This window comes from Coregonus lavaretus (genome assembly GCF_964263955.1).
Source record: "Coregonus lavaretus genome assembly, chromosome: 27".
NCBI classification, from domain to species: Eukaryota; Metazoa; Chordata; class Actinopteri; order Salmoniformes; family Salmonidae; genus Coregonus; species Coregonus lavaretus.
Genome location: NC_140014.1, coordinates 43,530,647 through 43,554,017, shown reverse-complemented (window position 1 = coordinate 43,554,017; position 23,371 = coordinate 43,530,647). Strand labels below are relative to the sequence as shown.

The 23,371-nt window shown below is 53.5% G+C and overlaps 1 protein-coding gene across 1 annotated transcript in view; it reads left to right on the top strand.

Annotated features, from left to right (window-relative positions):
• The window catches only part of LOC311102785 (exonuclease 3'-5' domain-containing protein 2-like), a 28,051-nt gene extending 8,735 nt beyond the window's left edge, over positions 1–19,316 (top strand). Inside the window, exons 6-11 of the mRNA XM_084144199.1 lie at positions 73–401; positions 8,329–8,435; positions 8,638–8,773; positions 10,202–10,364; positions 13,398–13,600; positions 17,370–19,316. Of these exons, the coding sequence (XP_084000325.1) occupies positions 73–401; positions 8,329–8,435; positions 8,638–8,773; positions 10,202–10,364; positions 13,398–13,600; positions 17,370–17,586 (1,155 nt within the window). The 3' untranslated portion in view covers positions 17,587–19,316. The remainder of the gene's footprint in view (positions 1–72; positions 402–8,328; positions 8,436–8,637; positions 8,774–10,201; positions 10,365–13,397; positions 13,601–17,369) is intronic.
• Positions 19,317–23,371: the final 4,055 nt, after the last annotated feature.

The window sequence follows — 23,371 nt, the reverse complement described above, 5'->3', positions numbered from 1 at the left end:
CCTTACCTTTTTACAGACATGCAGAGATCTTCTCATTAATTCCCCCCCCCCACTATCTCCCCTGAACTTCAGATGACCTACGCAGCCCGGGACGCACAGGTATCCATCGCCCTCTTCTTCCACCTGCTCGGCCTCCACTCGGACGCCACGCCCTCACCTGACACTGGGAGTTGCTACTCCCAGCTGGCCAACTGCTGCCAGGGCCTGGTGGACACACCCTTCAGGGGGCGGGGCGGGGTAGAGGGGGAGGATGGACGGAAGAGCATGGATGGAGAGAGGAGGAGGAGGAATAGGAAGCTCCAGCAGCCTAGTTTTGAAAGCCCGGAGTCTGGGGACCAGCAAGTTCCAGATCCCAGGAGGAACAACAAGAGAAAACCGCTGGGTGTGGGCTACTCTGCCAGGTGGGTAGGTGTGGGCTAGTCTGCTAGTCTGCCAGGTGGGTAGGTGTGGGCTAGTCTGCTAGTCTGCCAGGTGGGTAGGTGTGGGCTAGTCTGCTAGTCTGCCAGGTGGGTAGGTGTGGGCTAGTCTGCCAGGTGGGTAGGTGTGGGCTAGTCTGCCAGGTAGGTAGGTGTGGGCTAGTCTGCCAGGTGGGTAGGTGTGGGCTAGTCTGCTAGTCTGCCAGGTGGGTAGGTGTGGGCTAGTCTGCTAGTCTGCCAGGTGGGTAGGTGTGGGCTAGTCTGCTAGTCTGCCAGGTAGGTAGGTGTGGGCTACTCTGCCAGGTGGGTAGGTGTGGGCTAGTCTGCTAGGTGGGTAGGTGTGGGCTACTCTGCCAGGTGGGTAGGTGTGGGCTAGTCTGCTAGGTGGGTAGGTGTGGGCTACTCTGCCAGGTGGGTAGGTGTGGGCTAGTCTGCTAGTCTGCCAGGTGGGTAGGTGTGGGCTAGTCTGCTAGGTGGGTAGGTGTGGGCTAGTCTGCTAGTCTGCCAGGTGGGTAGGTGTGGGCTAGTCTGCCAGGTAGGTAGGTGTGGGCTAGTCTGCTAGTCTGCCAGGTGGGTAGGTGTGGGCTAGTCTGCTAGTCTGCCAGGTGGGTAGGTGTGGGCTAGTCTGCTAGTCTGCCAGGTGGGTAGGTGTGGGCTAGTCTGCTAGTCTGCCAGGTGGGTAGGTGTGGGCTAGTCTGCTAGTCTGCCAGGTGGGTAGGTGTAGGCTAGTCTGCCAGGTGGGTAGGTGTGGGCTAGTCTGCTAGGTGGGTAGGTGTGGGCTAGTCTGCTAGTCTGCCAGGTGGGTAGGTGTGGGCTAGTCGGCTAGTCTGCCAGGTGGGTAGGTGTGGGCTAGTCTGCCAGGTGGGTAGGTGTGGGCTACTCTGCCAGGTGGGTAGGTGTGGGCTAGTCTGCTAGTCTGCCAGGTGGGTAGGTGTGGGCTAGTCTGCTACTCTGCCAGGTGGGTAGGTGTAGGCTAGTCTGCCAGGTGGGTAGGTGTGGGCTAGTCTGCTAGTCTGCCAGGTGGGTAGGTGTGGGCTAGTCTGCCAGGTAGGTAGGTGTGGGCTAGTCTGCTAGTCTGCCAGGTGGGTAGGTGTGGGCTAGTCTGCTAGGTGGGTAGGTGTGGGCTAGTCTGCTAGTCTGCCAGGTGGGTAGGTGTGGGCTAGTCTGCCAGGTAGGTAGGTGTGGGCTAGTCTGCTAGTCTGCCAGGTGGGTAGGTGTGGGCTAGTCTGCTAGTCTGCCAGGTGGGTAGGTGTGGGCTAGTCTGCTAGTCTGCCAGGTGGGTAGGTGTGGGCTAGTCTGCTAGTCTGCCAGGTGGGTAGGTGTGGGCTAGTCTGCCAGGTAGGTAGGTGTGGGCTAGTCTGCCAGGTAGGTAGGTGTGGGCTAGTCTGCTAGTCTGCCAGGTGGGTAGGTGTGGGCTAGTCTGCCAGGTAGGTAGGTGTGGGCTAGTCTGCTAGTCTGCCAGATGGGTAGGTGTGGGCTACTCTGCCAGATGGGTAGGTGTGGGCTACTCTGCCAGGTGGGTAGGTGTGGGCTAGTCTGCTAGTCTGCCAGGTGGGTAGGTGTGGGCTACTCTGCCAGATGGGTAGGTGTGGGCTAGTCTGCTAGTCTGCCAGGTGGGTAGGTGTGGGCTAGTCTGCCAGGTGGGTAGGTGTGGGCTACTCTGCCAGATGGGTAGGTGTGGGCTAGTCTGCTAGTCTGCCAGGTGGGTAGGTGTGGGCTAGTCTGCCAGGTGGGTAGGTGTGGGCTAGTCTGCTAGTCTGCCAGGTGGGTAGGTGTGGGCTAGTCTGCCAGGTGGGTAGGTGTGGGCTAGTCTGCCAGGTGGGTAGGTGTGGGCTAGTCTGCCAGGTAGGTAGGTGTGGGCTACTCTGCCAGGTGGGTAGGTGTGGGCTACTCTGCCAGGTAGGTAGGTGTGGGCTAGTCTGCCAGGTGGGTAGGTGTGGGCTAGTCTGCTAGTCTGCCAGGTAGGTAGGTGTGGGCTAGTCTGCCAGGTGGGTAGGTGTGGGCTACTCTGCCAGGTGGGTAGGTGTGGGCTACTCTGCCAGGTGGGTAGGTGTGGGCTACTCTGCCAGGTGGGTAGGTGTGGGCTAGTCTGCCAGGTGGGTAGGTGTGGGCTACTCTGCCAGGTGGGTAGGTGTGGGCTACTCTGCCAGGCGGGTAGGTGTGGGCTAGTCTGCTAGTCTGCCAGGTGGGTAGGTGTGGGCTAGTCTGCTAGTCTGCCAGGCGGGTAGGTGTGGGCTAGTCTGCTAGTCTGCCAGGTGGGTAGGTGTGGGCTACTCTGCTACTCTGCCAGGTGGGTAGGTGTGGGCTAGTCTGCTAGTCTGCCAGGCGGGTAGGTGTGGGCTAGTCTGCTAGTCTGCCAGGCGGGTAGGTGTGGGCTAGTCTGCTAGTCTGCCAGGTGGGTAGGTGTGGGCTACTCTGCTACTCTGCCAGGTGGGTAGGTGTGGGCTAGTCTGCTAGTCTGCCAGGTGGGTAGGTGTTGGCTACTCTGCCAGGCGGGTAGGTGTGGGCTACTCTGCCAGGTAGGTAGGTGTGGGCTAGTCTGCCAGGTGGGTAGGTGTGGGCTACTCTGCCAGGCGGGTAGGTGTGGGCTACTCTGCCAGGTGGGTAGGTGTGGGCTAGTCTGCTAGTCTGCCAGGTGGGTAGGTGTGGGCTAGTCTGCTAGTCTGCCAGGTGGGTAGGTGTGGGCTACTCTGCCAGGCGGGTAGGTGTGGGCTACTCTGCCAGGTGGGTAGGTGTGGGCTACTCTGCCAGGTGGGTAGGTGTGGGCTAGTCTGCTAGTCTGCCAGGTGGGTAGGTGTGGGCTACTCTGCCAGGTGGGTAGGTGTGGGCTAGTCTGCTAGTCTGCCAGGTAGGTAGGTGTGGGCTAGTCTGCCAGGTGGGTAGGTGTGGGCTAGTCGGCTAGTCTGCCAGGTAGGTAGGTGTGGGCTACTCTGCCAGGTAGGTAGGTGTGGGCTAGTCTGCCAGGTGGGTAGGTGTGGGCTAGTCTGCCAGGCGGGTAGGTGTGGGCTAGTCTGCCAGGCGGGTAGGTGTGGGCTAGTCTGCCAGGCGGGTAGGTGTGGGCTAGTCTGCTAGTCTGCCAGGCGGGTAGGTGTGGGCTAGTCTGCCAGGCGGGTAGGTGTGGGCTAGTCTGCTAGTCTGCCAGGTGGGTAGGTGTGGGCTAGTCTGCTAGTCTGCCAGGCGGGTAGGTGTGGGCTAGTCTGCCAGGTGGGTAGGTGTGGGCTAGTCTGCTAGTCTGCCAGGCGGGTAGGTGTGGGCTAGTCTGCCAGGCGGGTAGGTGTGGGCTAGTCTGCTAGTCTGCCAGGTGGGTAGGTGTGGGCTAGTCTGCTAGTCTGCCAGGTGGGTAGGTGTGGGCTAGTCTGCCAGGCGGGTAGGTGTGGGCTAGTCTGCCAGGCGGGTAGGTGTGGGCTAGTCTGCCAGGTGGGTAGGTGTGGGCTAGTCTGCCAGGTGGGTAGGTGTGGGCTAGTCTGCCAGGTGGGTAGGTGTGGGCTACTCTGCCAGGTGGGTAGGTGTGGGCTACTCTGCCAGGTGGGTAGGTGTGGGCTAGTCTGCTAGTCTGCCAGGTGGGTAGGTGTGGGCTAGTCTGCTAGTCTGCCAGGCGGGTAGGTGTGGGCTAGTCTGCTAGTCTGCCAGGTGGGTAGGTGTGGGCTAGTCTGCTAGTCTGCCAGGTGGGTAGGTGTGGGCTAGTCGGCTAGTCTGCCAGGTAGGTAGGTGTGGGCTAGTCTGCCAGGTGGGTAGGTGTGGGCTACTCTGCCAGGTGGGTAGGTGTGGGCTAGTCTGCTAGTCTGCCAGGTGGGTAGGTGTGGGCTAGTCGGCTAGTCTGCCAGGTAGGTAGGTGTGGGCTAGTCTGCTAGTCTGCCAGGTGGGTAGGTGTGGGCTACTCTGCCAGGTGGGTAGGTGTGGGCTAGTCTGCTAGTCTGCCAGGTGGGTAGGTGTGGGCTAGTCTGCCAGGTGGGTAGGTGTGGGCTAGTCTGCCAGGTGGGTAGGTGTGGGCTAGTCGGCTAGTCTGCCAGGTAGGTAGGTGTGGGCTAGTCTGCTAGTCTGCCAGGTGGGTAGGTGTGGGCTAGTCTGCTAGTCTGCCAGGTGGGTAGGTGTGGGCTAGTCTGCCAGGCGGGTAGGTGTGGGCTAGTCTGCTACTCTGCCAGGTGGGTAGGTGTGGGCTAGTCGGCTAGTCTGCCAGGTAGGTAGGTGTGGGCTAGTCTGCTAGTCTGCCAGGTGGGTAGGTGTGGGCTAGTCTGCCAGGTGGGTAGGTGTGGGCTAGTCTGCCAGGTGGGTAGGTGTGGGCTAGTCTGCTAGTCTGCCAGGTGGCCAGGTGTGGGCTAGTCTGCTAGTCTGCCAGGTGGACAGGTGTGGGCTAGTCTGCTAGTCTGCCAGGTGGACAGGTGTGGGCTAGTCTGCTAGTCTGCCAGGTGGACAGGTGTGGGCTAGTCTGCTAGTCTGCCAGGTGGACAGGTGTGGGCTAGTCTGCTAGTCTGCCAGGTGGACAGGTGTGGGCTAGTCTGCTAGTCTGCCAGGTGGCCAGGTGTGGGCTAGTCTGCTAGTCTGCCAGGTGGACAGGTGTAGGCTAGTCTGCCAGGTGGGTAGGTGTGGGCTAGTCTGCTAGTCTGCCAGGTGGCCAGGTGTGGGCTAGTCTGCTAGTCTGCCAGGTGGCCAGGTGTGGGCTAGTCTGCTAGTCTGCCAGGTGGACAGGTGTGGGCTAGTCTGCCAGGTAGGTAGGTGTGGGCTAGTCTGCTAGTCTGCCAGGTGGACAGGTGTGGGCTAGTCTGCCAGGTGGGTAGGTGTGGGCTAGTCTGCTACTCTGCCAGGTGGACAGGTGTGGGCTAGTCTGCCAGGTGGGTAGGTGTGGGCTAGTCTGCCAGGTGGGTAGGTGTGGGCTAGTCTGCTAGTCTGCCAGGTGGACAGGTGTGGGCTAGTCTGCTAGTCTGCCAGGTGGACAGGTGTGGGCTAGTCTGCCAGGTGGGTAGGTGTGGGCTAGTCTGCTACTCTGCCAGGTGGACAGGTGTGGGCTAGTCTGCCAGGTGGGTAGGTGTGGGCTAGTCTGCCAGGTGGGTAGGTGTGGGCTAGTCTGCTAGTCTGCCAGGTGGACAGGTGTGGGCTAGTCTGCTAGTCTGCCAGGTGGCCATGTCTGGGCTACTCTGCCAGGTGGGTAGGTGTGGGCTAGTCTGCCAGGTAGGTAGGTGTGGGCTAGTCTGCTAGTCTGCCAGGTGGACAGGTGTGGGCTAGTCTGCCAGGTGGACAGGTGTGGGCTAGTCTGCCAGGTGGACAGGTGTGGGCTAGTCTGCCAGGTGGCCATGTCTGGGCTAGTCTGCCAGGATGGACAGGTGTGGGCTAGTCTGCCAGGATGGACAGGTGTGGGCTAGTCTGCCAGGATGGACAGGTGTGGGCTAGTCTGCCAGGATGGACAGGTGTGGGCTAGTCTGCCAGGTGGACAGGTGTGGGCTAGTCTGCCAGGTGGACAGGTGTGGGCTAGTCTGCCAGGTGGACAGGTGTGGGCTAGTCTGCCAGGATGGACAGGTGTGGGCTAGTCTGCCAGGTGGACAGGTGTGGGCTAGTCTGCCAGGTGGACAGGTGTGGGCTAGTCTGCCAGGTGGACAGGTGTGGGCTAGTCTGCCAGGATGGACAGGTGTGGGCTAGTCTGCCAGGATGGACAGGTGTGGGCTAGTCTGCCAGGTGGGTAGGTGTGGGCTAGTCTGCCAGGATGGACAGGTGTGGGCTAGTCTGCCAGGTGGACAGGTGTGGGCTAGTCTGCCAGGTGGACAGGTGTGGGCTAGGCTGTTTTTAGATTGTCATTATGGAGACATTTTCCAACCCAGCTAGAACTGATGCGCATCAAGAAATAAGGTCCAGTGAAAGTTGCGCCATTGTCTATATAATTAAATATATGATTCAGTGATTTAAACTACGACCCCATCCCCAGTAGCATGTTCCAGCTGGCTATTGGGAAACAGCAGCGCTATTCATGATATATAAATTAGTCTGTCAATTTGAACTAAGCAAGCTGCTAAATCGTCCATTTTACATCTAGCCTACGGTAGCCTAGGCAATCAGGGGCTATAGGGCTACCTGCATCTAGCTAACCAAACCATGGCAAAGTTGAATTGCAATCATAAACCCAGATTTGAGTAGGCCTAGCCTATTGAAATGACAAGTCAATCTAGCAAAATAGGCCGTGTATAATGGTTTGTTGTGGTCTTAACATCGGGCACGTAATAACGGCACAATTGCCCGAATATAGCCTAACATTTTTTCGAGCTCCTTTGTCCAACTTTCATCCCTCAAACTCTCCTGTTGGATTTATCTATTATGCACATGCGCAGAATGGATTTATTTACACAGCAGTCAGACGAGTTAAATCGACATACATTGATGGAAAACTATCAGGTAAGTTTAGTAAGGGCGAATGATCTTTTCTCTTGCGATAATATTATTTTGATGGAAAACCAGTCGTTACAAGTTACGTTGATATTCCTCCTTAATTCGCTCGATAACGTTCTGGGAAAATGATTTATTGGCTAAATGTGGCAACTCCTGTCTTGGTGCAGGAAAACAAATTGGGCTAGTTTCATGCTTTGTGGCAGGTTTTGAGTAGTCATTGGGCTAGGGAATTTAGCTCGACCTGGCAACCCTGGTTCTAAAGTTTGCGATGCACGTCATTTCGCAATGCCTACCACTATCCATTAACGTCTCGATCACACCGACATTGTCATTGCATTTTGGTACCCCAGAATGACATTCATTTCAAATGGAACGCTGCGTTTGCCTTGCAGCATTGTGGTTGAGGTGAGTTCTGTGTGGTGGATATGTTGGATTTCTCGAACATATGCGTCAAACTGTATGCTTAGACTGCTTGACAGAAACGGTAGCAGAAGGTGAATGTTGAACTTTTATTGCACACATATCCAGATGATTCTGCGTACCATTTTGGGGAATGACACTATCGGTGTGGTCGAGGCGTAACCACAACATAATTACTGTGGGAATGAATATCACTGAATGACAAACATTGAATTAAAGTAGGCTTCTTATTTATTTGATTTTTTTTGTCATTTAGCAGACGCTCTTATCCAGAGCGACTTACAGGAGCATTTAGGGTTAAGTGCCTTGCTCAAGGGCACATCGACAGATTTTTCACCTAGTCGGCTCGGGGATTAGAACCAGCGACCTTTCGATTACTGGCACAACGCTCTTAACCACTAAGCCACCTGCAATAGCCACATGTGGTCAACTATAATTTCAGCAGCGTTTTGATTGGGACGGCGCCATCGTGCTGCTTTGAGACAAGCGTGAGGTCTTGGTAAATCAATCAGTCAGATTTTGTTTTAACTGAATCTCAGTTTTGGATATTTGCTAACAATAGGCTGGGAAATGTTAGCTAAATGGAGGTGTGAGTGGTCATAAATGATTTTTGTTTCACAAGAATCTCCGTCTGTAGGCTGTATTTTATAATTTGATCTCTGTGGTGGTAGCTAATCGATCACTGTGATCAGACACGGTTAGCATGCTATGAGGTAGCATAAGTCACGTGTGTTATTGTTTGCTATTGGCTCGCGCACAGGCAACTCCAAAAGCCCGCGGAAGTTGTGAAATGGGAACACGTGACTCGCTTTCTTTGGAAAATATAGACTGCTGTTTTCTGTGGGTGTCATGCTGAAGTTGGTCCCAAATAAAACTACTAGGCGTTGAATCTACGCACAGTCATAGCTCATAGGAGTTACACCCAGGTGGTGGGACAAGTAATAATTTATACCTCCGACCTAGAGCACTTTTTAGAGTTATGACCAACTGGTGCAACATAGGTCCGGGCAGCAGTTGCAGGTTTCGCAGATCATTGACATTTTCCTAACCACGTTTTGGGCAGCTCCGCTCTGTATCAGTGTAGTGACTGACCAGGTTTTCCCATCGCTGTTTGTTGCAGGAAGTCCCCCCTCTATGACAACTGTTTCCTCCATGCCCCGGATGGACAGCCCCTCTGTACCTGTGACAAGAAGAAGGCCAAGTGGTACCTGGATAAAGGAATCGGAGGTACACCACAACATACAGCACTGCCAAAACGGATCAAGTATCTTGATATGAAATAACAGTTTAATTGGAGTACTTTACTATCATAGTTGGTTTCATACTGTTAAATGAGGTTTAAAAATGGACTTTTTACAAAACCCCAGTTCACTTTATTTTGAAGTTGACACTAAATTCCCCCTCTCCTCTCTCTCCTCTCTGCCTCCAGTGCTGCAGAGTGAGGATCCCTTCATCGTGCGTCTGCTGTTTGAGCCGTCGGGACGTCCAGACTCCCAGCAGGACTACTATCTGACTGCCAAAGAGAACCTGTGTGTGGTGTGTGGCAAGAACGACTCCTATATTAGGTGAGGAGAACCTGTGGGTGTGGTCAGAACGACTCCTATATTAGGTGAGGAGAACCTGGGTGTGGCCAGAACGACTCCTATATTAGGTGAGGAGAACCTGGGTGTGGCCAGAACGACTCCTATATTAGGTGAGGAGAACCTGGGTGTGGCCAGAACGACTCCTATATTAGGTGAGGAGAACCTGGGTGTGGCCAGAACGACTCCTATATTAGGTGAGGAGAACCTGGGTGTGGCCAGAACGACTCCTATATTAGGTGAGGAGAACCTGTGGGTGTGGCCAGAACGACTCCTATATTAGGTGAGGAGAACCTGGGTGTGGCCAGAACGACTCCTATATTAGGTGAGGAGAACCTGGGTGTGGCCAGAACGACTCCTATATTAGGTGAGGAGAACCTGTGGGTGTGGCCAGAACGACTCCTATATTAGGTGAGGAGAACCTGGGTGTGGCCAGAACGACTCCTATATTAGGTGAGGAGAACCTGTGGGTGTGGCCAGAACGACTCCTATATTAGGTGAGGAGAACCTGGGTGTGGCCAGAACGACTCCTATATTAGGTGAGGAGAACCTGGGTGTGGCCAGAACGACTCCTATATTAGGTGAGGAGAACCTGTGGGTGTGGCCAGAACGACTCCTATATTAGGTGAGGAGAACCTGTGGGTGTGGCCAGAACGACTCCTATATTAGGTGAGGAGAACCTGTGGGTGTGGCCAGAACGACTCCTATATCAGGTGAGGAGAACCTGGGTGTGTGGTGTGGCAAAGATAACTCCTACATCAGGTTGGTCCCTCTCCACCATAAAGAGCTGGGCTTAGTACTATTTATTAATGTGAAAAGACCTATAATTTGCAGCGTAACGAACCTTTATTCAGGTGGAGGCCATGACCGTTCAATAGACCGCCTAATGGGGGAGGCCATGACCGTTCAATGAGACCGCCTAATGGGGGAGGAAGTGGAAGTGCTACATTGACGTCTGGAACGCTAGCAGCTCGATGTATATAACGACGTTCACGCCCTCTGCTTTGACCTGGTCACTGTCCCCTGCTTTGACCTGGTCACTGTCCCCTGCTTTGACCTGGTCACTGTCCCCTGCTTTGACCTGGTCACTGTCCCCTGCTTTGACCTGGTCACTGTCCCCTGCTTTGACCTGGTCACTGTCCCCTGCTTTGACCTGGTCACTGTCCCCTGCTTTGACCTGGTCACTGTCCCCTGCACCGACCTGGTCACTGTCCCCTGCACCGACCTGGTCACTGTCCCCTGCACCGACCTGGTCACTGTCCCCTGCACCGACCTGGTCACTGCCCACTGCACCGACCTGGTCTCTGCCCCCTGCTTTGACCTAATGAACGCCCCCTGCACCGACCTGGTCACTGCCCCCTGCTTTGACCTAATGAACGCCCCCTCCTCATCCCCCTCTTCTTGCTCCTACAGGAAGAACATCGTTCCTCACGAGTACAGACGTCACTTCCCCACGGAGATGAAGGACCACAACTCCCATGACATCTTGCTGCTGTGCACTTCCTGTCACGGGGCCTCCAACGTCCACGACGGCTTCCTGAAGCAGCAGCTGGCTGATGAACATGCTGCCCCCCAGGTAGGACTGGGAGGGGTGTGTTGGGGCTGGGAGGGGTGGGTTAGGGCTGGGAGGGGTGTGTTAGGGCTGGGAGGGGTGGGGGTGTGTTAGGGCTGGGAGGGGTGGGGGTGTGTTAGGGCTGGGAGGGGGGTGTTAGGGCTGGGAGGGGTGGGGGGGTGTTAGGGCTGGGAGGGGTGGGGGTGTGTTGGGGCTGGGAGGGGGGTGTTAGGGCTGGGAGGGGTGGGGGTGTGTTAGGGCTGGGAGGGGTGGGGGGGTGTTAGGGCTGGGAGGGGTGGGGGGGTGTTAGGGCTGGGAGGGGTGGGGGGGTGTTAGGGCTGGGAGGGGTGGGGGGGTGTTAGGGCTGGGAGGGGTGTGTTAGGGCTGGGAGGGGTGGGGGGGTGTTAGGGGTGGGAGGGGTGTGTTAGGGCTGGGAGGGGTGGGGGGGTGTTAGGGCTGGGAGGGGTGTGTTAGGGCTGGGAGGGGTGTGTTAGGGCTGGGAGGGGTGGGGGTGTGTTAGGGCTGGGAGGGGTGGGGGGGTGTTAGGGCTGGGAGGGGTGTGTTAGGGCTGGGAGGGGTGGGGGTGTGTTAGGGCTGGGAGGGGTGTGTTAGGGCTGGGAGGGGTGTGTTAGGGCTGGGAGGGGTGGGGGTGTGTTAGGGCTGGGAGGGGTGGGGGTGTGTTAGGGCTGGGAGGGGTGGGGGTGTGTTAGGGCTGGGAGGGGTGGGGGTGTGTTAGGGCTGGGAGGGGGGTGTTAGGGCTGGGAGGGGGGTGTTAGGGCTGGGAGGGGAGGGGGGTGTTAGGGCTGGGAGGGGGGGGGGGTATTAGGGCTGGGAGGGGGGGGGGGTATTAGGGCTGGGAGGGGGGGGGGTGTGTTAGGGCTGGGAGGGGGGGGGGTATTAGGGCTGGGAGGGGGTGGGGGTGTGTTAGGGCTGGGAGGGGTGGGGGTGTGTTAGGGCTGGGAGGGGTGTGTTGGGGCTGGGAATTGCCAAGGACCTCACGATAGGATATAATCACGATACTTAGGTGCCAATTCAATATGGGGGGGGGGTTCTATGTGGGGGGGGTGTTCTACAGTGGGGAAAAAAAGTATTTAGTCAGCCACCAATTGTGCAAGTTCTCCCACTTAAAAAGATGAGAGAGGCCTGTAATTTTCATCATAGGTACACGTCAACTATGACAGACAAAATTAGAATTTTTTTTCCAGAAAATCACATTGTAGGATTTTTAATGAATTTATTTGCAAATGATGGTGGAAAATAAGTATTTGGTCAATAATAAAAGTTTCTCAATACTTTGTTATATACCCTTTGCTGGCAAGGACACAGGTCAAACGTTTTCTGTAAGTCTTCACAAGGTTTTCACACACTGTTGCTGGTATTTTGGCCCATTCCTCCATGCAGATCTCCTCTAGAGCAGTGATGTTTTGGGGCTGTCGCTGGGCAACACGGACTTTCAACTCCCTCCAAAGATTTTCTATGGGGTTGAGATCTGGAGACTGGCTAGGCCACTCCAGGACCTTGAAATGCTTCTTACGAAGCCACTCCTTCGTTGCCCGGGCGGTGTGTTTGGGATCATTGTCATGCTGAAAGACCCAGCCAAGTTTCATCTTCAATGCCCTTGCTGATGGAAGGAGGTTTTCACTCAAAATCTCACGATACATGGCCCCATTCATTCTTTCCTTAACACAGATCAGTCGTCCTGGTCCCTTTGCAGAAAAACAGCCCCAAAGCATGATGTTTCCACCCCCATGCTTCACAGTAGGTATGGTGTTCTTTGGATGCAACTCAGCATTCTTTGTCCTCCAAACACGACGAGTTGAGTTTTTACCAAAAAGTTCTATTTTGGTTTCATCTGACCATATGACATTCTCCCAATCCTCTTCTGGATCATCCAAATGCACTCTAGCAAACTTCAGACGGACCTGGACATGTACTGGCTTAAGCAGGGGGACACGTCTGGCACTGCAGGATTTGAGTCCCTGGCGACGTAGTGTGTTATTGATGGTAGGCTTTGTTACTTTGGTCCCAGCTCTCTGCAGGTCATTCACTAGGTCCCCCCGTGTGGTTCTGGGATTTTTGCTCACTGTTCTTGTGATCATTTTGACCCCACGGGGTGAGATCTTCCGTTGAGCCCCAGATCGAGGGAGATTATCAGTGGTCTTGTATGTCTTCCATTTCCTAATAATTGCTCCCACAGTTGATTTCTTCAAACCAAGCTGCTTACCTATTGCAGATTCAGTCTTCCCAGCCTGGTGCAGGTCTACAATTTTGTTTCTGGTGTCCTTTGACAGCTCTTTGGTCTTGGCCATAGTGGAGTTTGGAGTGTGACTGTTTGAGGTTGTGGACAGGTGTCTTTTATACTGATAACAAGTTCAAACAGGTGCCATTAATACAGGTAACAAGTGGAGGACAGAGGAGCCTCTTAAAGAAGAAGTTACAGGTCTGTGAGAGCCAGAAATCTTGCTTGTTTGTAGGTGACCAAATACTTATTTTCCACCATAATTTGCAAATACATTCATTAAAAATCCTACAATGTGATTTTCTGGATTATTTTTACTCAATTTCTGTCATAGTTGACGTGTACCTATGATGAAAATTACAGGCCTCTCTCATCTTTTTAAGTGTGAGAACTTGCACAATTGGTGGCTGACTAAATACTTTTTTTCCCCACTGTATATGGAGGGAAATTTGATGTTTTAAACCTATTGCTCACCATATGTCTGATGCAGAGGGACGAGGGAGTCATGACCATATGTCTGATGCAGAGGGACGAGGGAGTCATGACCATATGTCTGATGCAGAGGGACGAGGGAGTCATGACCATATGTCTGATGCAGAGGGACGAGGGAGTCATGACCATATGTCTGATGCAGAGGGACGAGGGAGTCATGAGTGACTTTTGATCAGTCATGGAAATAAAAGTGCTGAAAACATGTTGACGCACCATTTTAAAAAGATGGATATTTTTTTTATACTCTGACTTCGAGTATAGATATAATGTCGTCAAAAAATTAATATTGCGATACTCAACTGAAATGGATAATTTTGTAACCCCAGGGGTGTGAGGAAGGGGTGCGTCTCCTGGAGGACTCTGACCGGAGGAGAGTTCGTTCTGCAGCCCGTGCCCTCCTCACTGCTGGCGAGGGGCTCCCTGGGTCCCGGAGAGACGAGCTGAAGGAAGTCATCAGGAGCTTCTTCAACGACCCCGACGTGGAGCTGACGACCGACACACTGCAGAGTGCTGCAGGCCTGGAGACACGGTGAGACCAGGGGAGAGGGGTGGTGGAGGGGTAGGAGGTGGCGCTGAACCCAGACACTGCACGGGCCTGGAGGCACGGTGAGACCAGGGGAGAGGGGTGGCGCTGAACCCAGACACTGCACAGGCCTGGAGGCACGGTGAGACCAGGGGAGAGGGGTGGCGCTGAACCCAGACACTGCACAGGCCTGGAGGCACGGTGAGACCAGGGGAGAGGGGTGGTGGAGGGGAAGGAGGTGGCGCTGAACCCAGACACTGCACGGGCCTGGAGGCACGGTGAGACCAGGGGAGAGGGGTGGCGCTGAACCCAGACACTGCACAGGCCTGGAGGCACGGTGAGACCAGGGGAGAGGGGTGGTGGAGGGGTAGGAGGTGGCGCTGAACCCAGACACTGCACAGGCCTGGAGGCACGGTGAGACCAGGGGAGAGGGGTGGTGGAGGTGGCGCTGAACCCAGACACTGCACAGGCCTGGAGGCACGGTGAGACCAGGGGAGAGGGGTGGTGGAGGGGAAGGAGGTGGCGCTGAACCCAGACACTGCACGGGCCTGGAGGCACGGTGAGACCAGGGGAGAGGGGTGGTGGAGGGGTAGGAGGTGGCGCTGAACCCAGGAGACACGGTGAGGGTATTGGGGTGACGGAGGGGTATAGACCGGGGGTGTATTCCTTACACCGATTCTGTTGCAAAACGTGAAGCGAACGAAACTGGGAGGGACCTACCTGAATTTGTCCAATAGAAACTATCGTTTTGCTGTTTGCTTCTTGAACGGTTTCAGTAATGAGTACGCCCTCGCTTAGGGTAGGGGTGGGTGGAGGTGGTGGTAGTCAGGAGGTGGATATCACCACAGGTAGGGGTGGGTGGAGGTGGTGGTAGTCAGGAGGTGGATATCACCACAGGTAGGGGTGGGTGGAGGTGGTGGTAGTCAGGAGGTGGATATCACCACAGGTAGGGTAGGGGTGGGTGGAGGAGGTGGTAGTCAGGAGGTGGATATCACCACAGGTAGGGTAGGGGTGGGTGGAGGTGGTAGACAGGAGGTGGATATCACCACAGGTAGGGTAGTGGTGGGTGGAGGTGGTAGTAGTCAGGAGGTGGATATCACCACAGGTAGGGTAGAGTGGAGGTGGTGGTAGTCAGGAGGTGGATATCACCACAGGTAGGGTAGGGGTGGGTGGAGGTGGTAGTCAGGAGGTGGATATCACCACAGGTAGGGTAGGAGTGGGTGGAGGTGGTAGTCAGGAGGTGGATATCACCACAGGTAGGGTAGGAGTGGGTGGAGGTGGTAGTCAGGAGGTGGATATCACCACAGGTAGGGTAGTGGTGGGTGGAGGTGGTAGTCAGGAGGTGGATATCACCACAGGTAGGGTAGGGGTGGGTGGAGGTGGTGGTAGTCAGGAGGTGGATATCACCACAGGTAGGGGTGGGTGGAGGTGGTAGTCAGGAGGTGGATATCACCACAGGTAGGTAGGGGTGGGTGGAGGTGGTAGTAGTCAGGAGGTGGATATCACCACAGGTAGGGGTGGGTGGTGGTGGTGGTAGACAGGAGGTGGATATCACCACAGGTAGGGTGGAGGTGGTAGTAGTCAGGAGGTGGATATCACCACAGGTAGGGGTGGGTGGAGGTGGTAGTCAGGAGGTGGATATCACCACAGGTAGGGGTGGGTGGAGGTGGTAGTAGTCAGGAGGTGGATATCACCACAGGTAGGGGTGGGTGGAGGTGGTGGTAGTCAGGAGGTGGATATCACCACAGGTAGGGTAGGGGTGGGTGGTGGTGGTGGTAGTCAGGAGGTGGATATCACCACAGGTAGGGTAGAGTGGAGGTGGTGGTAGTCAGGAGGTGGATATCACCACAGGTAGGGTAGGGGTGGGTGGTGGTGGTGGTAGTCAGGAGGTGGGTATCACCACAGGTAGGGTAGGGGTGGGTGGAGGTGGTGGTAGTCAGGAGGTGGATATCACCACAGGTAGGGGTGGGTGGAGGTGGTAGTCAGGAGGTGGATATCACCACAGGTAGGTAGGGGTGGGTGGAGGTGGTAGTAGTCAGGAGGTGGATATCACCACAGGTAGGGGTGGGTGGTGGTGGTGGTAGACAGGAGGTGGATATCACCACAGGTAGGGTGGAGGTGGTAGTAGTCAGGAGGTGGATATCACCACAGGTAGGGGTGGGTGGAGGTGGTAGTCAGGAGGTGGATATCACCACAGGTAGGGGTGGGTGGAGGTGGTAGTAGTCAGGAGGTGGATATCACCACAGGTAGGGGTGGGTGGAGGTGGTAGTCAGGAGGTGGATATCACCACAGGTAGGGTAGGGGTGGGTGGTGGTGGTAGTCAGGAGGTGGATATCACCACAGGTAGGGTAGGGGTGGGTGGAGGAGGTGGTAGTCAGGAGGTGGATATCACCACAGGTAGGGTAGTGGTGGGTGGAGGTGGTAGTCAGGAGGTGGATATCACCACAGGTAGGGTAGGGGTGGGTGGAGGTGGTAGTCAGGAGGTGGATATCACCACAGGTAGGGTAGGGGTGGGTGGAGGTGGTAGTCAGGAGGTGGATATCACCACAGGTAGGGTAGGGGTGGGTGGAGGTGGTAGTCAGGAGGTGGATATCACCACAGGTAGGGTAGGGGTGGGTGGAGGTGGTAGTCAGGAGGTGGATATCACCACAGGTAGGGTAGGGGTGGGTGGAGGTGGTAGTCAGGAGGTGGATATCACCACAGGTAGGGTAGGGGTGGGTGGAGGTGGTGGTAGACAGGAGGTGGATATCACCACAGGTAGGGGTGGGTGGAGGTGGTAGTCAGGAGGTGGATATCACCACAGGTAGGGTAGGGGTGGGTGGAGGTGGTGGTAGACAGGAGGTGGATATCACCACAGGTAGGGTAGGGGTGGGTGGAGGTGGTAGTAGTCAGGAGGTGGATAGCACCACAGGTAGGGTAGGGGTGGGTGGAGGTGGTAGTCAGGAGGTGGATATCACCACAGGTAGGGGTGGGTGGTGGTGGTAGTCAGGAGGTGGATATCACCACAGGTAGGGTAGGGGTGGGTGGAGGTGGTAGTCAGGAGGTGGATATCACCACAGGTAGGGTAGGGGGTGGGTGGAGGTGGTAGTCAGGAGGTGGATATCACCACAGGTAGTGTAGGAGTGGGTGGAGGTGGTAGTCAGGAGGTGGGTATCACCACAGGTAGGGTAGGGGTGGGTGGAGGTGGTGGTAGTCAGGAGGTGGGTATCACCACAGGTAGGGTAGGGGTGGGTGGAGGTGGTGGTAGTCAGGAGGTGGGTATCACCACAGGTAGGGTAGGGGTGGGTGGTGGTGGTGGTAGTCAGGAGGTGGATATCACCACAGGTAGGGTAGGGGTGGGTGGAGGTGGTAGTCAGGAGGTGGATATCACCACAGGTAGGGTAGGGGTGGGTGGAGGTGGTAGTCAGGAGGTGGATATCACCACAGGTAGGGTAGGGGTGGGTGGAGGTGGTAGTCAGGAGGTGGATATCACCACAGGTAGGGGTGGGTGGAGGTGGTAGTCAGAAGGTGGGTATCACCACAGACACTGCAGAGGGCTACAGGCCTTGAGACACGATGAGAGAGGTTGTGGAGGAGCAAGCAATGCCAAGGTTGTGGGTTCAATTCCCGCAGGGATCATATGCATATACTCTAAATGTATGCACTCTCTGTACTGTAAGTCACTTTGGATTAGAATCTGTGGCATATATTATAAACTATGAATTTTATGATTTTGTTTATTTTCTTAAATCTGTGGCCGCTGGAACCTCTTTCTTCACCCCTCTCCCCCTCCCAGGATCTTCAACGAGAGCTACGTTCCCCATGGGCTGAAGGTTGTGCAGGCGCATGCCGAGCAGGGGCTGAAGGGGTTGATGGGCCTGGAGCGCCGCTGGAGGCAGCACTTCCTGTCCACCATGACACCGCGCTACCTGCCTCCTCTCTGGTCCGTCAGCCACAACCACAGCAAGTTCCTACGCAAATACGGCGAGGACCTGCTCATCCAGCTCAACTGAACTACAGTCTTCCTTAGCCTGAAAGGCCGGTCTGTTTTGGCGTGACGTGACAGGAAATGGATTGGTACCCAGGCTCTCCCTCTCTCTCCGTTTATCTATCAGCTTCTCTGGATCACCATTTAGTTTTTTTAAAACAGCAGCAGCGTTATCCACACTGGATCCCAGAGAGCTGACAGACTGACTACAGTGTCTGGCGCTCCTTTTGTGAAGAGGCAGTCTGTCACCCTGACCCTGTGGTGCCTCGTTCCTCCATGGTACCAGACAGACAGACTCGGAGTGACTCATGGGCTTTGCTTGAACTCAAATAGCCCCCTACAGGCCCTCAATGAACCAGACCCAGAGACATTTGCTGTGTGTGGGAATGGCGCCCTATTCCTTATATAGTGCACTACTTTTGCCCAGGTCCCCTAGTGGTGCGTTATCTAGAGCCATTTCAGATGGGGCCTAACTGGAGCCTGGGGAGATGGACCTTTTTGTTCTGACAGAACTGGAGCCTGGGGAGATGGACCTTTTTTTTGTTCTGACAGAGGTAACGGAATCCAGGATCAAGAACTCCTGATCCAGTGCTGCAGGATCCATGATCAAATGATATTGCAAATGGACACTTTTTAACCAACACTGTGGTTTGGTTTCCCAGGCAGATTGACTGGTCCTGGTCTAAAGAGCCGTTTCAATGGGAATTCTCCAGAACTAGACTTAATCTGGGGCCAGGAAACCAGCCCTATGTATATCAATATAAAAATGTGAAATGTGGTTTTCACCAAGTTCAGAAAATCATGTATTTTAGGCCACGCTGAAACCTGCTCTTAACTCTCATTAAATATAAATTATAATTTCCCCTGCAGGTTTTCAGCCCTAATGATGATAATAATTCCTATGCGTTTGTGTGCGTGCAGAAATCAATGGTTTGCTTTGCAAAGGTAACTTCAATTTTTCGATAACACAATGACTGAGGTCCCCATTGTTTATCGTCTTCGATAGATCAGACATTGTGATCGGACGACCAGACATTGGATGCGTCACAAATGGCCCCCTTTTCCCTGTACGGTGCACTCCTTTTGAACAGGGCCTATGGGGGTTAGTGAGTAAGGGCGCCGTTCTCAGGTTCAGTAGGACGACGTCGAGCGTAGGATGGTGGTCTTTGGTGATGTGACATCACTTCCTCCTGTACTGTATTTGATGCATCCCAAATGGCACCCTGTTCACTGCGTTGGTCACGGATGTGTTCTCTCTCTCTAATCAGGACACCTCACGTCACATGTTTTAGTGTGACTCTTCCCCTCACTAGAAGAGAAACTAACTTAACCCCCAAAACATCAGGGCGCGTCCTCCTCATTCCTCTACAACAGTTCCATTCCAACCTCCTTTCCCCCTCAGAGTCATTTCAGATTGAGAGAAGTACCAGCTTCTATGTACAGGTAGCCTGAGAGTGACTAGCTTCATTGGTTGGTAAAGAATGATGGCCTTCGTGTGCAGAGCGGTTAACCTGTTTGCAAAGCAGACATTTTCATGTTCTTGAGCATGACAACAATTGCATTTTTGTTTAAATTGAAGAAACCAGCAGCTTTTTCTTTTTTATTTACATTTGTCCAGATGTAACCCCCATAGAAGCTGTTCAGTTTTGTCCAGATGTAACCCCCATAGAAGCTGTTCAGTTTTGTCCAGATGTAACCCCCATAGAAGCTGTTCAGTTTCCCTAATATTGTAAAATAAAAGCTCAGATTTGTGTACCTGTGAGACTTGTTTTGATTGTTCAGAGTGGATGGGGATTGTTCAGAGTGGATGGGGATTGTTCAGAGTGGATGGGGATTGTTCAGAGTGGATGGGGATTGTTCAGAGTGGATGGGGATTGTTCAGAGTGGATGGGGATTGTTCAGAGTGGATGGGGATTGTTCAGAGTGGATGGGGATTGTTCAGAGTGGATGGGGATTGTTCAGAGTGGATGGGGATTGTTCAGAGTGGATGGGGATTGTTCAGGTCAGTTCATCTCTGCCTAATCTTCATCTCCTCTCGCTCTGTCTACATGTTTTATTTATATCAAGACGCAGATCGGTTGAATGAGACGGAAAACCGCCGTTGGTTGAATGTGAAGGAAAATTGACCCTTTTCGCCACGAGAAACACAATGAACACTTTGTTTTAATACAAAATCAGTTTAATAGTCTGTAAAAAAATGTTGTACAAAAGCGTTGTCCTTTTACATTTTCGTAAAATGAAGGAATCGCTTCTCATGTCGTTCAGCGCCAAGGAGTCTTTAGTGGGATGTTGTCAGTATTACGTTTCTCCAGTCCAGTGTAGTGGTGTTAAGGCCTCTTGATTTTGCCGTTAGAACAATCTGTTAGTCAAATGGTTTTGTCTTTTTGTTGAATCAGTGTATTACATGGGCCGTCTTTAAATTACGCCCGGTTTCCTGTACAGTGCTCAACTTTTGACCAGGGTCTTATGGGCCGTCCAATCACACACTCTAGTTTCGCAGTTCAGTCAAAACAACAAACCAAAATAGCTCAACAAGTAGAAGGTCCCTCATTCGCCCAAATGTTCTCAAATTCAAACAGGACGTTTTTGTTTGGTTCAGTGCTCCTCAACGAACGTGATAGGGGAATGTCTCGAAGGACACGAACATGACCTTGAGGCAGGTTCAGAAGGGATGCAATGTTTTTGTTACGTTCAGCAGTAAAATATGTATACTGAACAAAAATATTAAATGCAACCATTTCAACGGTTTGACTGAGTTAAAGTTCATATATGGAAATCAAGTCAATTGAAATAAATTCAGTAGGCCCTAATCTATGGAATTCACATGACTGGGCAGGGGGCGTAGCCATGGGTGGGCCTGGGAGGGCGTAGACACACCCACTGGGGAGCCAGGCCCACCCACTGGGGAGCCAGGCTCAGCCAATCAGAATGAGGTTTTTTCTCCCACGAAAGGGCTTTATTTCAGACAGAAATACTCCTCAGATTTAAGAGAAATAAGCTTTTTTTTGTGCATTTATGGAACATTTCCGGGATCATTTATTTCAGCTCATGAAACATGGGACCAACACTTTACATGTTGCGTTTTTATATTTTTGTTCAGTATAGAACAAACGTGCCTCTGACATGTTGAATAAGGAATCACGTCAGCTCTATTGATGGCATTTCTATCGACCAACGCTTGGTTACCGAACAAGCCTCGGATCAATCAATCCCCCTCTGTTGGTATCATTATTGACTGCTGCATTATCTATCGCCTTCCCTAGCAGCACTGTGCTATGAACTCTTATTACTGCATAACAAAATTCACATTTTGTTCAATACATTGGAACTGCGTGTGTGATTTAAAAACCCTGAACTACCAAAAGGTGACTCTCCCAATTTACTCAAATGGTTTCCGGAGTGGTGTTCACACACAGAAACGCATTGCTCTACTTTCAACATATCCAGTGCTCTCAGTTTAACGGTCATTTTCAGAGTATCGGTAGACTAAAGGTAATACAAAAGACAAAACGTCTCAATAAAAAATAAAAGTATTGAAAATGTGTAACACTTCACATTCATTTGCCTTTTTTTTTTTTTTTTTACACGAATGATAGATTGTCAAGTTTACAAAAGCCAAACAGTGACTGCTTTTAACGTTTTTTTTTTCCTTCACATTTGTGTCTTCCCTTTTTAAGAGGTAATTCTTCAGCCTTGAACATGAAGGATGAACAGAACAACGTAAACAGCCTAATTCAGGATCATATATGAAGCTGATGATTCTCCGAGGGTTTTTTTTTGTTCCAAGGCTGGTAGAAGATGCAGGTGAGCGCTCCAGTCAGGTTCTGGTGCCGGGTGGGTAGTGTAGTGTGTAAGGAGGCCAGGTATATGTTGCGTCCCCAAATGGCTCCCTATTTAGTGCACTAGTTTTTGACCAGGGAATAAGGGGTGTCATTTGGGACGCACATGGAGACCTGCAAAACCTCTCACTACGCTACAGAACCCCCCCCCCCCCACAGACACACAGAGACCCTCTCTTATTGCTTGCTTGTTAAGAAGTTTGGGATCTGTTCTTGTCTCTTAACCCCCCCAAAAAAAAGAAAAGACATTCAAATCACAGTTAGAATCCAGCGTGAATGAAAAACGGACTGAATCTTTCACTCCGTCAGTTATTTTCTCTTTTCGCTGTGACTCCTGTGGACGTATGTATGTATGGGATACATTCAGAGATGCAATGTTGCCATTTGCTGGTGTATTCAGGGGTGTATTCAGGGATGCACACCGCAGCAAAACGTTTTGCAACAGAAAACATTTTGCAAACGGAAACAAGAGATTCTATTGGAGAAAGGTCAGGTAGGTCCCTGTTTCGCCCCCGATTTCTTCCGCTTGTTCGTAGTGAATACACCCCAGATGAACATAGTTTATTTGGGGTTCAACAGTCCGACGGAGTCTGTCAGGTTGGGGGAACCGTTATGTTGCATCATCAGGTCATTCACAATGTTCCTAAAAATACTGACTCACTCAAACTCACCCTCTACCCTCTACCCTCTACCCCCTACCCCTTACACCTTACCCCCTACCCCCTACCCCCAGGCACAGAGATTCACATGAAGACCCCTTCTGCTCTTAATCAACCCAATAATCACATTTTACACAGTTGGCACAGATTATTGAAATAAATACACCGTAGGGTTTTCTTAGTACTATAAAGCAAAATAATAATAATTCACATTTGAACAAAACCTTTAAAAAAAAAGTATCAAATGAATAATCTCAGTCTGCTGCGCTCCTGTCTCTGTTTCTCACTGTTCCTTATAAATAAGATGACGGTTCGGTTACACCTGGCGTCGTGCTCTTCTGAATCCTCAAACTACCACTGACACGGTATATCTCCTACTGAATTAGATGTCATCTCACATGTACATCAAACGAAGTATCTAGAAGGCCGTCTAGAAGATAATGCTTGGTCTAAATTTCTCTGCATTTCCTTTTAGTGCCTCGTCATTCCTAGCTTGGTTAAGCCAGACTTGAACGCTTTGAAACAGGCTTGAGTTCTTCCCCCTCCGTCCCTCCAGGTGTCCCTCCAGGTGTCCCTCCTCTCAGGAGTCTCTAGAGGTTTCCCTGTAGGATGCTAGTGATGGCCTGGTCCAGCAGGGAGGCGGGGCCTGCGGCCGGGCACGCCCCCTGGAGCCATGGCTGGGACGCCGCCGTGGGCCCCTGCAGGCGCTGCAGCTCCAGGATGCTGTCGATGGCACTCTGCAGGTGTTCACTGAGGGTGTTGTCCTCTGGCAGGGGGGGTGGGGGGCGGGGACTAGCCTGGGCCCTGTCGCTGGTCTGGGGAAGGGGCTCGGCCCTGTTGCTGGTCTGGGGAAGAGGCTGGGGTCTGTTGCTGGTCTGGGGACGGGGCTGGGGTCTGTAGCTGGTCTGGGGAAGGGTCTGGGGCCTGTCGCTGGTCTGGGGAAGGGGCTCGGCCCTGTTGCTGGTCTGGGGAAGGGGCTCGGCCCTGTTGCTGGTCTGGGGAAGGGGCTCGGCCCTGTTGCTGGTCTGGGGAAGGGGCTCGGCCCTGTCGCTGGTCTGGGGAAGAGGCTGAAGCCTGTCGCTGGTCTGGGGAAGAGGCTGAAGCCTGTCGCTGGTCTGGGGACGGGGCTGGGGTCTGTAGCTGGTCTGGGGAAGGGTCTGGGGCCTGTCGCTGGTCTGGGGAAGGGGCTCGGCCCTGTTGCTGGTCTGGGGAAGGGGCTCGGCCCTGTTGCTGGTCTGGGGAAGAGGCTGAAGCCTGTCGCTGGTCTGGGGACGGGGCTGGGGTCTGTAGCTGATCTGGGGAAGGGTCTGGG